The 17,771-nt window shown below is 41.0% G+C and overlaps 2 protein-coding genes across 2 annotated transcripts in view; one reads left to right on the top strand and one right to left on the bottom strand.

Moving 5' to 3' along the window:
- The window catches only part of DNAH14 (dynein axonemal heavy chain 14), a gene marked incomplete at its 5' end in the record, with an annotated part of 163,809 nt that extends 156,097 nt beyond the window's left edge, over positions 1-7,712 (top strand). Inside the window, 2 exons of the mRNA XM_008072496.2 lie at positions 6,945-7,091; positions 7,477-7,712. Of these exons, the coding sequence (XP_008070687.1) occupies positions 6,945-7,091; positions 7,477-7,689 (360 nt within the window). The remainder of the gene's footprint in view (positions 1-6,944; positions 7,092-7,476) is intronic.
- A 2,094-nt stretch (positions 7,713-9,806) lies between these two features.
- The window catches only part of LBR (lamin B receptor), a 26,574-nt gene continuing 18,609 nt past the window's right edge, over positions 9,807-17,771 (bottom strand). Inside the window, exons 10-13 of the mRNA XM_008072494.2 lie at positions 14,574-14,742; positions 11,893-11,973; positions 11,673-11,795; positions 9,807-10,840 (exon numbers count right to left, since the gene is read on the bottom strand). Coding sequence (XP_008070685.1) covers positions 10,680-10,840; positions 11,673-11,795; positions 11,893-11,973; positions 14,574-14,742 — 534 coding nt within the window. The 3' untranslated portion in view covers positions 9,807-10,679. The remainder of the gene's footprint in view (positions 10,841-11,672; positions 11,796-11,892; positions 11,974-14,573; positions 14,743-17,771) is intronic.

Genomic DNA, 17,771 nt, shown 5'->3' with positions numbered 1-17,771 from the left:
GCCACTGCACTCCAGTCTGGGTGACAGAGTGAGACTCCAACTCAAAAAAAAAAAATATGTAAGATTGCGCCACATTCTTGCCAGTACTTGGTTTTTTGGTGTTTTAGTTTTTAGTCCTTCAGGTGGGTGTGTGGTGGTATCTCTTTGTGATTTTAACTTGCATTTCTTGATGACTAATGAAGTTAAGTACCTTTTTGAATGTTTATTGTCATTTGGATTGCCTCTTTAGTAAAGTTCCTATTCAAGACTTTAACCCACGTTTCAATTGAGCTTTGTCTTATAGATTTATAGAGGTTCTTTACATATTCTGGATGTAAGTCCTTTGTCAGATGTCTGAACTGACAGTATCTTCTCCCAGTGTGTGACTCTCTAATTCACTTTTTATTTATGAGTCAGGGTCCCACTCCGTCACCCAGGCTGGAGTGCAGTGGTATAATCACTGCTCACTGCAGCCTCCAACTCCCGGGCTCAAGCAATCCTGCCTCAGCCCCCGAGCAGCTGGAACTACAGGCACACACCACATCTGGATACTTTTTGGTTGTTGTTTTGAGTTGGAGTCTCACTCTGTTGCCCAGGCTGGAATGCAGTGGTATCGATCTCCTGGGCTCAGGCGACCCTTCCAAGTAGCTGGAACTACAGGTGTGCCACCACACCTGGCTAATTTTCTCACCAGATGCCCAGGCTGGTCTTGAACCCCGGGGCTCGAGCAGTCCTCTTGCCTCAGCCTCCCAAAGTCCTGGGATTCAGGTGTAAGCCACCACACCCAGCCTATTTTTTAATCTTTTGTAGAGACAAGGTCTTGCCATGTTTTCCAGGCTGGTCTCAAATTCCTGGGCTCAAGCAATCCTCCTGCCTCAGCCTCCCTAAGTGCTGAGTTTACAGGTGGGAGCCACTGCACCCAGCCCCAATTCACTTTCTTAATGGTGTCTTTTGATGAACAAAAAATCTTTGTTTAACAAGTCCAGAAAATCCATCTTTTCTTTAGAGCTAGGGAATTTTCATATCCAGTTTAAGAGATTCTGCCTGCCCCAAGGTCATAACAATACTCCCTTATTTCTAGAAACTGTATTGCTTTGCCTTTCATATTCCATGATCTACATCAAATTAAGTTTGTATATGGTATGAGGTGAGTCAAAGTTCTTTTTGTTCCATAGTGGTGCTCAACTGACTTAGTACTATTTCCTTTTCATTGAAATGATCATTCTTACCCTACTTCAACTTTGTCATAAATGAGATAACTGTATATGCCTGGATGTTTCTCAAGTTTCTATTTAGATCCACTGATGTATTTGTCTCTCTCTACACCAGCACCACACTGTTTTAATTGCTGTAGCTTTGAAGTCAGTCTTAATATCTGGTAGTATGAAGTCCTTCAATTTTACTCTTCTTTAAACTTGCCTTAACTTTCTGGAGAATTAACATCTTAACAATATTGAGACTTTCAAGCATAAATATTTATTTAGGTCCTTTCCATTTCCCTAGCTTAAATTTCATGCAAACATTTATTTAGTTCTTCAATTTAGTTCTGGTATAATACTCAAAAGAAAAGTTAATGAATATTCTTGGCTTTTTCTTAAAACTCAGGGAACAATATCCAATATTTGTCTGTTATAATTTTCTTGTAGATTAAGAAAGTTTCCTCCTATTTCTAGTTTGCTGAGATTTTTTTTTTTTAAAGATGCATAAAACCGGGCTCAGTGGCTCAGCCTGTAATCCTGTGCCTTTGGGAAGCTGAGGTGAGTGGATTGCCTGAGCCCGTGGGTTCGAGACCTGCCTGGGCAACTTGGCGAGACCTCATTTTTACAATAAATCAAAAAATCAGCCAGGCATGGTAGCGCACGCCTGTAATTCCGGCTACTTGGAAGGCTGAGGTGGAAGGATCACCAGAGCCCAGCAGGTTGAGGCTGCGGTGACTGGGAGCAGCCACTGCACTCCAGTCTGGGCAGAGTGAGACTCCAACTCAAAAAAAAAAAAAAAAAAAAATGCATAAGATTATTTTTAAATGCTTTCCCTGCATCTACTGAAATAATTAGATTGTTTTTGTCCTTTATCAACATAGTGGATATTACATAGGTAGAACTATCTGGAGTTTATTTTGTTATATGACTTCTATATTAAGAAATTTTTGCCAGGCACAGTGGCTCATGCCTGTAATCCCAGCACTTTGAGAGGCAGAGGCAGGAGGACTGTTTGAGCCCAGGAGTTCAAGACCAGCCTGAACAACGTAGCAAGACTTCATCTCTACAAAAAGTTTTTAAAAAGTAGCTGGGCATGGTAGCACACACCCGTAGACCCAGCTGCTTGGGAGGCTGAGGAGGGTGGATCCCCTTCAGTCCAGGATTCAAGGCGGCAGTGAGCCATGATTGTGCCACTGCACTCCAGTCTGGGCAATAGAGAATATGAAGAATGGAAGAAAAGTGTGATCAAAGGTCTTTTCAGCATTTATGGAGATAATCACATGATTTTTCATTTTTATCAATATGATTCATTATATTAAAAGATTTCTTAAGGCTGAATCTTTTGTTTTTTTTGAGTCAGGGCCTCACGCTGTCATCCAGCGGCATGATCACAGCTCACCATAGCCTCGATTTCCTGGGCTCAGGCAATCCTTCTGCCTCAGCCTCCCAAGTAGCTGCGACCACAAACACATGCCACCACACCTGGCTAATTGTTTTACTTTTTGTAAAGAAAGGTCTCACTATGTTGCCTAGGCTGGTCTTGAAATCCCAGGCTCAAGCAATCCTCCTGCATTGGTCTCCCAAAGTGCTAGGATTACAGTGTGAGCCACTACACCTGGTCTTGAATCATCTTAATTGTAATATTTTATTCAAGATTTTTACATCAACTTTTTTTTTTGAGTTGCAGTCTCACTTTTGTCACCTTCAACCTGCTGGGCTTAGGTGGTTCTTCCGCCTCAGCCTTCCAAGTAGCTGGAACTACAAACACACACCACCACACCCGGCTAGTTTTTGTGATTTATTGTAGAGAAGAGGCCTCACCAAGTTGCCCAAGGCTGGTCTTGAACCCCTGGGCTAAGGCAATCTTCTTGCCTCGGCCTCCCGAAGTGCTGGGATTACAGGCTGAGCCACCATGCCCAGCCTGTATCAACATTTCATTTGAGATTAGTCTGTAAGATTTGGGGAGTTCTGGGGGGGTGTTTTATTTTTTACAGTGCATGTTATTGACTGTGATTTCCTTATCCAATCTGTCTTCTGTCTTTAGAGCTCTCATAGTTTGTGGTCTAAAGCACTGGATACTTCGTTTTCCAGTGCTTTCATAACTGTATTCTGGGATTTGGGGTGGGAGGAGACAGCCAGCACTTGTGCTGTCTGGCCTCTTGGTCCAGTCCTGGTCCTGCTCTTCTCAGCATCATCAGACTGCACTTGGAGATGATTCAGAGAACATCCAACATGACTGTTAGAAACCAGATGAAGGGATGAAAATGGGAGAATCTATCCTAGAGGAAAACAGATGCTGAGGAGGAAAAGGAATGTCTGAAAAGGTGGTACATGAAGAACTAGAGTCTAAGTCTACTAGAACTCCAAGGAGCGGGAGCTCCAAGGGAAAAACTCATTCAAGATAAAGGCATTCACTTGGTCTAAGTTGACAGTGATGGCCAGTGTATACAGGGAGTACCCTGTCACTGGAGGTTCAGGAAAAATTAGGTGACCACTGGGCGAGGGTATTGAAGTGGAAGAAAGTAAAAGTTCAGATGTATTTAGACTTGGGATGTAGCCAATTACTTATTAAATTCATTCACTTGAAAATGTGTCCAGAACTGGGCTAGCTGTTGAGAATATAAGGCTCCTGGCCTCCAGAAGACCGCAATCCACCTGACGATATCTGATGCTCCTAGTCAACATTTGCTAAGCATTTACTATGTGCCAGATACGAGGCTAAGTTCTTGACCTGCATTATTTAATCCTCACAAATTATCCTCATTTTTTTTTTTTTTTGAGTTGAAGTTTCACTCTGTCACCCAGACTGGAGTGCAGTAGCCGCTCCCAGCCACCGCAGCCTCGACCTGCTGGGCTCCAGCGATCCTTCCGCCTCAGTCTTCCAAGTAGCTGGAACTACAGGCGCGCGCTACCACGCCCAGCTGATTTTTGATTTATTGTAGAGATGAGGTCTCGCTGCCCAGGCGGGTCTCGAACCCGTGGGCTCAGGCAATCCACTCACCTCAGCCTCCCAAAGGCGTGGGATTACAGGCTGAGCCACTGAGCCCGGCTTATCCTCATTTTATAGGTCGAGAAGCTGAGGTTCAAAGAGTCAGCTCATAAGCTTCAAACTCAAGCCTAGCCGACTCTATACCCTATATTCTCACCTCTTCCTACAGGTCACATTAGACGTGAAAAGGTGGAGGCCGATGTGCACCAGGGCCTTTTCTTGTGCGGGGGGGATGGGGGGGCAGGGTAGGCACTGCCCTGCCAACTTTGCTTTTGGTCTCTGTCCATCTAACCAGATGTTCTCAGTTATTTCTGCTTGATACCAAGAACCATCCTCCATTTAGGTGATTAACTTCTTTCAAGACTTTTACGAAAGGACAGCACTAGAACAAATGCAGTATATGAAACACTGTTTATATATAAGGGAAAGTCGTCATACAAAGCAATTCCCAATAAAAGCCATTTGTAGAATAAACTAAAATAGGAGGTGAGTTCAGTCTGCACCTCCAGGTAGGCATGTTCTTTTTTTTTGAGTCGGAGTCTCACTCTGTGGTCCTGACTGGAGTGCAGTGGCCGCTCCCAGCCACCGCAGCCTCGACCTGCTGGGCTCCGGCGATCCTTCCACCTCCGCCTTCCAAGTGGCTAGAACTACAGGCGCGCGCTACCACGCCCAGCTAATTTTTTGATTTAGTAGAGATGAGGTCTCGCCAAGTTGCCCAGGTGGGTCTCGTACCTGCAGGTTCAGGCAATCCACTCACCTCAGCCTCCCAAGGTGCGGGATTACAGGCTGAGCCACCGAGCACATTCTACAGGGTGGGCAGCACAGAGGCTGTTCCACTCTGCAGCTGCTGCAGCAAGGTGGCACAGGCTGCCTTGAGGGTGAGCTAAGGACAGCTGTGCCCATCCCTTCCCCTCAGGGACCTCCCAGGTGGTAGGGTGTCCAGCTACCCCACTCCTGCAGGCTGGGCATCCCCACAGCACACCTGCCCATTGGGACAATGCATGGCTTCACGGGCCCACCCGGCACACACCAAGTCTCACAGAACTGGAGCTGCTGGCAACTGCATTTTCTACTTCACAAACCTCATCAGAAACTCATTTTTTTAGCCTTTTATCATTCCAACTTAATCATTTATTTAACCTGTTATTCAAAGATATGCAATGGAACCCTTCCCAGCTTCTTCTTAAATGTCCAGAGTCTAAGTGAGTAGTTGTAGCCACCGCTACCATGGCAGTGGTAGGTGACAAAGTCTGAGCACAGTGTATTTTATACACTGACTCCTTTTGTAACTGTTCTTGCTTTCTCTAAAAAGCCAGGCTACAGAATTACATTTGTAAAAATCTGGCCTTTTACTGTTTGAAAATACAGAAGGTGCCAAAAAGATGTATACACATGCTAAGAAAGGAAAAAACTATATTAAAATTGTCGTATTCAATATATACGGATAACAAAAGATGAATACAAGTCCCATTTGACTTCTGCAATTATAAGAGGTGCTCAAAGTGGTGACCATTAGTGTCCAGACACTTCTGATTATGGCGAGCTACTGCAGGACTTGCTGTGCAAGGCCTCCTGGATCTTCCCTTGCACACAGCACACACAGGACCATGTGTCTCAAACTTACCACGAACGCGCGCAACTGTCAGGCATGTTGGGGTCCTGTTGCCCACTCACGCCTCCATTGTGCTTGTACTTCCACACCATTCTCAAATGTCTAATACCACTTCAAAATGGTCTCGTGCTCCTCAAACAACAACTGTGCTTCCACCATTTTCTTTGACTGTCCTGCCTGTCGCATGATGACAGTAGCATTCATTTGATCAATACCATCTTTTGAGTGAATGTCATACTACACATTGCTACTGTAATCCAATTCAACTTTGCAAGGTAATACATAGATAACATAGCTTAAAATGTGTATACATTGCCGGGCTCAGTGGCTCAGCCTGTAATCCCGTGCCTTTGGGAGGCTGAGGTGAATGAATTGCCTGAGCCTGCGGGTTCGAGACCCGCCTGGACAGCGAGACCTCATCTCTACAATAAATCAAAAAATCAGCCGGGCTTGCCTGTAATTCCGGATACTCGGAAGGCTGAGGCGGAAGGATCGCCGGAGCCCAGCAGGTCGAGGCTGCGGTGGCCGGGAGCGGCCACTGCACTCCAGTCTAGGCAACAGAGTGAGACTCCAACTCAAAAAAAAAAAAAAAAAAAAGTGTATACATTTTTTTGGCACTGCCGGTATTTGTCAGCCGGTGTGGTGGCTCATGCCTCTATCCCAGCACTTTGTGGGGGCCGAGGCAGAAGGATTGCTTGAGCCCAGTGTAAGCCTAGGCAACATAGTGAGACCTCATCTCTACAAAATATTTACACATTTTAAAAAAATTAGCTGGGCATGGTTAATGCACACCTGTGGTCCCAGTTACTCAGGAGGCTGAGGTGGAAGAATCGCCTGAATCCAGAAGTTTGAGGCTGCAGCAAGCCATGATCATGCCACTGCACTCTAGCTTGGGTGACAGATGAGACCCTCAAATTTAAAAAAAAAAGTCAATTCAGGATCATCATTAAGTAGACAGACTGAAGTCTATAAACTTTTTTTAAGGGATCAGAGTAGGAAAAGAATTAAGAATTCACCTTAGAACTTGGGACGACATACCTTAGCAGAGATGGTCCCACACCAAGAAGAGCCTCTCAGGATGGGCAGACGCATCTCCAGATGGAGCCTCTGGTTGAATTCACTGCTTTTCCTGGGAACCACTAACACCACCTCTCTTCCATCATAGGGCTCAGACCCCTCTCACCCTGGAGTTCACATTTTTGGTTTATTCATTGAGGGAGCAAGATGGAATCACGAACAAAAAATACTAGAAGACTCGCTACCTCTTGAGATGTGTTGTGATTTTCCTGATATATACTTTTTGCCAACAAAGGTAACCAACCAACCACTCAACTGTACCTCAAAGTCCTAAACTCCTGAGTTTTCCCTCAGTAATACAAACCACTCCTACTCTCCACTCCCTACAATTTCACAAGGGAGATAACACATTTAAAACAGCCCAAAATATTACTAAAACCTACCATAGATGCTATACTAACATCCAGTGTTATTTCTCAAGAAGATGTACTATGAAGTCATGATAACTCTTTAATTCTCTAGGCATAATGTCCATATGCAGTTATATTAACCATCTGATCTTAAACACTTTTAATTCATAACAAATCCCTCAAACCTAGCACACAGAAAATGTAAACTACTAGTTCACTTGAACTATGCAATTTGACTATTGGAGTCTTGTTTGTTTGTTTCTTTTAAAGATTTCTACTGAAACAGCAAATGTTTCTAACAAGACAGATTCAGAACTCTATACTTTTGAATGCCCAGTGTACCAGACATCTGAGAGGTCGAGAATTTTGGCAACTACTGGTGTACCAACAAACTTAACATCAGTGTATTTATCAACAAAGAAACCTCCTAGCCACTGGATCACAATGCAGGTTGCCTTGCTGTGTGAAAAGAATGAAAAATAAATTTCCATACCAAACCATTTTAACTTTTGACCCTAATTAGATTTGCATGTTTCAAGGCATTTACACGTAGTCCACATCCTTCATAAAAACATTTGAGTCCAGCCACACTGGCCAGATACAGTCTCTCATCTGTACATGACAACTAATAAGTCCTGTATAATCCTCAGACCCCATCTGTACTGTGGACCTCTCAGCCATTTTTTTTTTTAGAAATAAGATGTATTGAGAGCACAGAAAAGCTCCCAAAGTGAGAGGGGACCCGAGGGGGTTTCCCCTCAGCCAAATTTTATACATGTGCTTAGGGATTAAGTAATTTGCCTAAACTCACATTGCTAAGAGAAAGCAGTACTAAGAATTGAGGCAATATCTCACCGTTACTTTATCTTGGCAATGGTCCATAGGCAGAAAACATATCCCACGTGTACATAAATGAAGATCCAACAGCCCATTCTCTCTATAGTAAGGGGGGTGGAAAGGGTGGGGCCTGTTCCCAAAACTAGACTCTTTAACAACATGAACAAAACATTAACATATATTTGTGTGTCTAGAAAATTTTACCATCTACATGCAAGTAAATTGTACCTAGTAAAACCCCACATTGTATCTTTTGTAAAAATTCTATACTGCATCATTTTCTCCAAACAGTCCTTAACTCAAAACCAAATATAAATCACATATGTTTATCATATACTTGGTATTGGTGCATATTCTGACACACCTACCTTCTGCCATGTAATGCTGCAATGTAATGTCATGCCAGGAAGAGGAATTGAGAGATGAAGCTGTCTGATCTCATCTCACAACTCAGTTTTTAATCAACTGGAAATCCAAAAAACCACTAAGCACTGTCAGCAGACATATAAATCTCACACACGTACCGCCTTTCAAATATACAGATGATTCTGGGATTTATATAAATTCATATGAAAGTATGATTGAACCTATGATAGTTTTTAGCGTTTCTCTATTTTCTCAAACAGCAAATATTACATTAATAACCATTTTCTGGGAGGTGGGATACCCAACTAACCCAATTTAAGATCCAACATTCAGAAAATCTGATGAAAATGGCAGTTAGCCAGGGCAGGGCCCCAAACAAACGACTCTAGAAAAGACAGGAGGCTGGGTGGGGGTGGTAAACTAAGGACTCCTATCTTGGTCCTAATAATCCCAGAGTTGCAGGTAAAAAAACAAAAACAAAAAAAGGCTCCGAAGTGATCAAAATATTTTATTTTCAACTTTATCTCCAACTTAAACTTCATTATAAAACTTGTCAAATAAACATGTCAAAAACACAATTAAAAACAAAGTAGAGCTGATATTCAGAAACTGAAGCACTGTGTTCCCAGACTTTTTCATTACCAGGGAAATAATCCTGGGAAATGTCCTTCCTTCCTCCGCTTAGTGAACCTAGTACAGAACACGCTGGGACATCACCTTCTGATGCCAGGGGAAAAGCAAAATAAAAAACTGCTTGCACACACCAGTACTAATAAAACAAAGTTTCCCTAAAACAATATTTAAAGATTATAGGATGCAAAATGCCAGAGTAAACCAACTTCATGATTGTGTTAACATAAGCTAAGTTACATACACTTCAAATTGCAGTGTAGACTGAACACTGCACATCTAAATGGCTCATATATAAAATGTGTAATTAAAACCCAAACATACGCACTATGTTTATTACATTCCCCTATGCTTAAGATACTGAGAACAATTTAACTTTGAATACAAAAGTTTACTGAATTTGCTACTGTTCCATTACAAGACAACTACTAGAAATATATTAGCTTCACTAGAATTTTAATGGCTTAAGCTATCTTATTCACATTTAGTAAACTAAAAGACAGAAACAACTTTAAACTAACCCCTTAAGTTGTTTTTAGATTCCTTTACAGGGAGAAAAGTTTTGTAAATATAAATGATATACAAAAAAATAATAATACAGTATAAACTGCATGAACTAAACAGTAGCAAAAGCATGAATTTAAAAAGTCAAAAATATATAAAAATATTGGCCTAAATGGCAAATTTTCAAATACCAATCTGTGTAAAAATGTTTAAATACTGATTTTACTCCAAAAATATATATTTATTCTATTTTTTCTCTTTGCAACAGTTTATAAAGGCAAACAAACACCTGCAATTGAGGTAGCAAAGCCAAATTCACAAACTTTGGATTAAGAAAAATACACTTCCTATGTTTTAACAGCATCTTCTATACAAGAGTAAATGAATTCTAATTGTTTCAAATTTTTTCATTCACATTTATTACTTTACAAAACTTAATTTAAAATACTGAAAATGTTTTTGTTAAGAGAGTCCTGACAATTATCTCACATTAAAAATACTGTACAGAAAAATCTGAAGTCACCATATATTACATAAAACTAAGCTACGTATTTACATTTTCAAATGTAGGTTAGAAGTTGAGGTTAAGTCAACTGCTACTAACGGTCTCCCTTAAACAGTGTCTGCTAATAGTCTTCCCTTGCTCTTCACATACAGCATTTAATATAGGCCTGGATTTTACTTTCCAATTAGACAGCTAGTAAATAAAACATAAATGTATTTTCAATGTAACTATGTTTTCATTTAAGAAAAACAAACTGGAAAAAGAAAAAAAATCAAAATTTGAAAAGTAATAAAAAAACCATAAACATCAATAGTATTCTTTACAGTGCATTTATATAATAATAAGACTGTTTTCGATTTTAAGATTATTAAGGGCTGAAAATTTCCTATTAAAATGTAAATTGAAACATCCTTCTTTGTACTTCTCCTTATGTTAATTATAACTTAATAAAAATAGACATGGCTATATTAAAAGATCTACCACTTGGCTCTATAATCCTGACTCTAAAAGGAAAAAACAATGTACAGATCCTGTCAGTGCTACAAAAGAAAGTGAGTTTGGGATTTCTTCTCTTGTTTTTGCAAATGGCAGCCTGAATTGTGGGAGTATTTTCAAATATGCCAGAACAGAATTAGTAAATGTATGGAAATATACGATAGGGTACTCGTTGACAGTACTTTTCCCAAGCCAAGCCGTATTTCTTCTTACAGTGGTGTTCATCTCGAGCTTCTCGGTGGACTAGCAACATGGTGAAATAAATCACATAGAAATAAGGTAGAATGTGATTAAAACCTGTGGACAGTAAAGGCAAATAGTATTATTTTTATTATCACTACACAATATTTTTTTTCCTACTTTTCCTCAAATTCTCTAAAAATGAACCACAAGATTACTTCATGTTCTCCAATAATGCAGAAAATTTAAACCAGTTCATAAAATCCCACTGGTACGTGGCACAAGGTATTATTTAAATTAAAAGCTATTCAGAGAAGAGTGGTTAATCCATACTGACAATCCATCAGAACATTTGTCCATCAGACAAATCAGAACATTTGTCCTCATATTTAACGCAAATTTCTCAATTTCTTGCCCCCTTGCCTCAGTGAAGAAGAAAAACTGCCCTTCTCCACGGCAGGCTGGGACCAGCTCCCACAGCTGCCACGAGGTCAGGACACACACATACAGATAAAACACAATTTCCTTCTGTTCTTCTTAAGAACCAAAGTTTTTCAGAATCTATGCACACTGAGTCATAAAGTAGAAATTAAATAAATTTCCATATATTCTACTTAGCAAAAAGCTATCAGGTACAGCTGAAAACTTGCTTTTAGAAGTTTAAAGCAAAACTCCAGGCTCTGTGAGTTCCCAATTCCCCCCAGAAACTAGATAAATGAGGCACTGCAGATACAAGAAAACAGCACCCAGACCAGGAGGTGCTTCTGCTATGGCCAACCCCAACCTACAACAGTAACAAAAGAAAGACTCACACTGACCTTGTGCACACTGTTCCAACGAAGGGGACATACACACACGCACGCACATGCACACGCATACGCGCACACAAATACATGTCTTTCAGGAGACTGAAGGAAGAGTCAAATTTGCATTATTCTGAAATGCTTACCACATGGGAGGGACCACGCCAAGGCCATGATGAGATCGCCCAGATAATTGGGGTGGCGCACAAAACCCCACCATCCAGAAACTAGAAGATTTTTTCCCGTTGAAGTACGAATAGTTTTTAAATCTATATAAAAATAACAATATATTTTTCATGATCTCTAAACAAAAAGAGATGTAAAATCCTCATATGATATATAATGTAAACACAAATCAACACTTACGTGCAAGCTTTGGATCAGTGGGATTTTTCCGGAATGCATTTTTCTGGGAGTTTGCACATCGGAAGATTACATATCCACAAACTGTAATTTTAAAATATTTTCTATGTTAATAATTTAGATATACTCTAATATTTAATCACATCTGTAATTTTCCTTAGAAATTATTTCTGTGCTCCGAGGAAATCTCCAAAGCAGAGAATAATCTGATTCTTTCAGTCAATTCAAAAACTCTTAATCCCAGAATATAAAAAGATGGTAACTCTTCTGAAATCTCACTATCACCCTATTTTCATCCTCTACCAAGGAATACCTAAAGGCAAAACTAGCAAATATAGTTACATCCATGAAAAAAATAAAAGCTAAGACAGCCCACATTACAATAAAACCAATACTAGAGTTCAGTATAATCAAAATTACAGGCTATCTCATCTGTTAGTTATGATATCTACTGGTCATATCACAAACACTTTCTTAGTCAAACACTAGCTTCACAAATCAATACCAGAACATCAGCACTTTAAATTTCTGCTGAATCCCACTGCAAGCCTACAAGTTCATGACTTTACTTACATTTAAAAATGTCAAAATCCATAGGCCCTGACAGTATCACTGAAATTTAACTATTATATTGTCAGTCCTCAAAAAAATAGTAAGAAAAAACTCTACATCTTGCAATGGTTTGAATGTGCCCCCAAAATTCATGAGTTAGAACTTAATCCCCAGTGCAACAGTGTTGAGAGGTGAGACCTTTAAGAGAAAATCAGGTCATGAGGACTCTGCCCTTATGAATAGATGAATGTCATTATCACTAAAATGTGTTCATTATCCCAAAAGTAGGTTTGTTATAAAAGTGAGTTTGGCCCTTCTTGCTCTCAGCCTCTCTTGCCTTTCCACCTTCTGCCATGGAATGACACAAGAGGAATGCCCTCACCAGATCCTGGCACTATGCTCTCGGACTCCCCAGCCTCCAGGACCATGAGCCAAATAAATTTCTATTCATTACAAATTACTCAGTCTCAGGTATTGTTTGAGCAGACAAAATGGACTAAGACACTCCCCATCTTTAGCTGAACTATAAAGTATACTGTCTTGTGCCAGACACAATGGCTCACATTTGTTTTTTTGGGTTTTTTTTTTTAGTTGGGGTCTCACTCTGCCACCCAGACTGAAGCGCAGTGCCCGCTTCCGGCTACCACAGCCTCGACCTGCTGGGCTCCGGCGATCCTTCTGTCTCAGCCTTCCAAGTAGCTGGAATTACAGGCATGCGCTACCATACCTGGCTGATTTTTTTATTTATTGTAGAGATAAGGTCTCGCTGCCCAGGCAGGTCTCGAACCCGCGGGCTCAGGCAATCCACTCACCTCAGCCTCCCAAAGGTGCAGGATTACAGGCTGAGCCACTGATTCCGGTTATGGCTCACATTTGTAATCCTAGCACTTCGGGAGGCAGAGGTAAGAGGACTGCCTGAGCCCAGGGGTTCAAGACCAGCCTGGGCAACTTGGTGAGACCTCATCCCTACAATAAACCAAAAATAAAAATTAAAAAAAAATACACACAAACACACACATATACTTGTATGTATGTACATGAATAACTAAACCAATGGGAAAACTAAATCTTAATTTTAGCCAATGGTTTGAATTTCTTCTCTCACAGATAATAATCAGTGCAGCAAAACTAGCTATATTTGAAGTTCAATGCTAATTTTCCCTACCCAACCTGTTGTGGAGGTGTTTAATTAACAGCATAATGATGAAAAGATAAAGGAAAATCAGGCTAGGCTCAATGGCTCAGCCTGTAATCCCAGCACTTTGGGAGGCTGAGGTGAGTGGATTGCCTGAGTCTGCAGGTTCCAGACCAGCCCCGGCAACTTGGCCGAGACCTTATCTCTACAATAAATCAAAAATTAGCTGGGTATGGTAGCACGTGCCTGTAGTTCTGGCTACTTGGAAGGCTGAGGTGGAAAGCTAGCCGAAGCACAGCAGGTCGACACTGGAGTGGTGGTGAGTATGCCACGACACTCCAGCCTGGGCGATAGAGTGAGACTCCAACTCAAAAAAAGAAAAATCATCCTGAAGCAAAATCCATGATGAACCCTGATGGACCTCAGCTGCAGCCAAACTAGACTCCTCACTTTCCCAGACTCACTTCCCGCTTCCCCACCCACCAGAGACCCTTGCTGAGTTGTTCCCTGTGCCTGACTTACTCATCTCCCTATCCCATTTTTACTCACTAAAACTCAGATCAAACACCGCATCAACTACGTCCCTCTTACGCGTGCTCATTCACACACCTCACACCACAGTACGAGTGTCTTAGTTCTCTGTTAGAATGTGAGCTCTATGAAGGCAAGACCAGCCTTCCCACTTTTAAAGATGTCTATTGGAAAAAGCAAGCACTAAACAGAAAAGATGAATGGTTACTAAAACAAACTGAACTTATTTAATGTAAAAACAAGATGGTTTGTTTAAAATGTTTAGAAAACTACTGAGAATCCAAGTATGAACCATCCTTCTCTTTGCAAGATGCAGAATCTTTTTACTACTCATCATAAATTACTTCACAATTGAGGCAATTATGACTATTTACAATGGCATGTTACAAATATGTAGCTAACAGAGCACAGAAGACTCAGTACCTAATATTTAATAAGTTAAACGGAGGCTGAAATCAATACTCACGTTTCAGAACAATAATTAGAGAAGCCATTGGCCAAGACACTTCATTTGGATGCTTGACTAAGTAAAAGGCTTGCAAGCTGTAAACAAATGGAACCCACACTAAATCTCCAAAAGCCAGCATGAATCCAAATCCATCATGGATAATGTCCATGGTTGTCAACAATGCTTCCTATAAGGATTAGATGGGGGAAGGGAGAAAGAGTTCCTACTTTTACAATATTCACAACAAGTACTAGTTTACAAACAGATGTATATAGGGCTATAGGTGGAGCGCCAACCAATTTTCCTAAAAGTGGGGGAGATACGATTCACCTGGCCTGCATCTTACACTAGGTTAGGCCATCCTGGCATCACACTTTCCTGTCATTCCAGTCTCCCACTCCATGGCCCTGAGATAACAAATCTCTAAAACACTTCCCACGCCTCTCTGCCCAGGCCCTTCACTCTGCCTGGGCACCTGCAGGCAGACTCTGGAATGCAGAGACACCACAAACCTCAAAACTCAGAAGGCTTGGCCTGAGGGAATCCTTAGACTGCCTGACTTCAGAACATACTATAGAAAAATTAGCTAGCATAAGCTCTGTTGAAGAATCAAAATTCTAGCTTAGAGAAAAAGGGTGATACCTCCAAAGAGTACTACTTCTGTTTATTAATTTATACATGAAATGAAGCAAATAGACTATGAAACAGAAAAACAGATGTCACATGGAACAGAAAAACCAGTGTCACAAATCTAGGCTCTTGGGCTCATAGTCTTTTGTCAAAAGAGTGCCTTATTTTTTTAATTGACACATAATTGTACATACTCATGGGGTACATAGTGATGTTGCTCTATATATAGTATATAGTGATCAGATCAGGGTAATTAGCATATCTATCATCTCAAAAGCTTATCATTTATTTTTATTGGGAATATTCAATATCCTCCTTCCAGCTATTTGAAACATAATCATTTATTAACTATAGTCTCCCTACAATGCTATAAGGCCTTAGAACTTATTGCTATTTAGCTGTAAGTTTGTATCCTTTAACAACTCTCTCCCCATCTCCCCTTCCCCCCACTGTTTCGAGTCTCTAGCATCCTCTGTTCTACTTTTTACTTCTATGAGATCAACTTTTTGTAGCTTCCATATATGAGTGAGAACATGCAGGGTTTAACTTTCTGTTCCTAACAATGGCTTATTCCTGTGCACATAAACTCTCAAGAACTCTGATCTGATTCCTGGTCCAAAACAGGATAAAGCTGACCAAAAAAATGGGGCAGATAAATCAGACGCAGTGCTAATAGCAGAGACACACAGGAGCTGGCAGTGGGAGGGGGCAAAGTGCAGGCATCTGGTGCCAGCTGGGGGTATGGGGGTAGGACCGGCACTTCAGCTCCTAAAGCCCCAAGGCATTCACAGGACAAACTCAGAGCAAGTGTCATTCATATTTAAACTGGTATTCTCAGTTTTCTTAAGGTGTGGCACATTCTTGAATATAGAGGAACTTCTATCAAGTGACCTAACAAGAAAAGTTATCCAGCACCTGCTAATTGTCCAGTGGCATGCCAGATGCTAAAGAAAATCATATATCAAATCCTTTCCTCAAGAAGCTTATTATAATCTGGCCGAGATACAGAAAACAGCTTCCCAACTGAATCCTCTACCCTATAACTATGTTAATATTGGCTTCAGAGTTTTGCCTTAAGGTGCAAACATTTTTTGTTAATAGAAGTTGATATTTGACTAAAACTATAGAAAATATGAATTTCTAAGACAATTAAAAAGTGACTACCGATTGCCTGAGCCCGCGTGTTCGAGACCCACCTGGGCAACTTGGCGAGACCTCATCTCTACAATCAATCAAAAATCAGCCACACGTGGTAGCGCGCCTGTAGTTTCAGCTACTTGGAAGGCTGAGGCAGAAGGATCGCCGGAGCCCAGCAGGTCGAGGCTGCAGTGGTCGAGAGTGGCCAGTGCACTACAGTCTGGGTGACAGAGTGAGACTCCAAATCAAAAAAAAAAAGTGACTACCACTACATGACAGACAGCTAGAAGGAAGAAACTCGAAAGAATAATCACTAATAATTGGAAAGTTTTTTGTTTTTTGAGTTGGAGTCTTACTCTGTCAACCAGGCTGGAGGGCAGTGGCACACTCATGGCCACCGCAGCCTTGACCCACTGGGCTCAGGCCATCCTTCCTCCTCAACCTTCCAAGCAGCTGGAACTACAGGTGTGTGCTACCACATCTGGCTAATTTTTTGGATTTATTGTAAAGACGAGGTCTCACCAAATTGCCCAGGCTGGTCTTGAACCCCTGGACTCAGACAATCCTCTCACCTCAGTCTCCCAAAGTACTGGAATTACAGGCTTGAACCACCACACCTGGTCTGGAAAGTTTTTTTTAAAAGACTCTGAGGTGATAAAATAACAGTGAAATACCATTTGTCTTGTAAACTGTAACCTACATGTTCCTTAGCAGCTACTTATTCTATAACAGCAGTTATCTATATATAACTATACTGAGTTATATAGAGATATTAAGTGCATTTACAAAAGATCTGGTTTTTTTTGTTTCAAAAGCATGTCTAATTTTGGGTAGATCTGGAATTTCTAAAGGACTTCGTTAACAGATGCTATCACTCCCTTCACAACTTCCCAGGCTCTAAGCCAGGGTCTGCATTTAATAACTGAGTTTTCCTTACCTCAAAGAGGTCCTAATCCTCAAAAATCATCGAAATACCAACATCAAACTTTCAAAGTTGTTCTGACTGAATACAAGTGATCTTGCATAGAAGGCCAAAATTATGTAAAGACCATCCTGGGGGTGGGTGAAGAGGGAGAGTAAAGCACTGATGACCAAATATGAGTTTTTCCTAAATACCTCAGACTCAAAGGGAAGAAGCCTTCTCCCAAAATGTCAACAGAATGCCTCAACAGACTGTCATAAAAACTTGTTTTGGAACATTATGATGTCGAGCTGCCAATTTTGTTTTTAAAATGGAAAGAAAACTCAACTTGGAATGTGGAGATGATTACAAAGATAACAGTAAATATGACAAAATAGAAAGCCTTAATGACGTATCAGTGTATGGGAAAAGCCACGAATTGAAATTTAACTTTATGCTGGGCTCAGCCTGTAATCCCGCGCCTTTGGGAGGCTGAGGTGAGTGGATTGCCTGAGCCTGCGGGTTCGAGACCTGCCTGGGCAATTTGG

This window comes from Carlito syrichta, unplaced genomic scaffold (assembly GCF_000164805.1).
Source record: "Carlito syrichta isolate Samal-C Ts95f unplaced genomic scaffold, Tarsius_syrichta-2.0.1 Scaffold315294, whole genome shotgun sequence".
Lineage (NCBI taxonomy): Eukaryota > Metazoa > Chordata > Mammalia > Primates > Tarsiidae > Carlito > Carlito syrichta.
The sequence above is the reverse complement of the archived record's forward strand: the minus strand, read 5'-3'. Positions and strand labels throughout refer to the sequence as shown.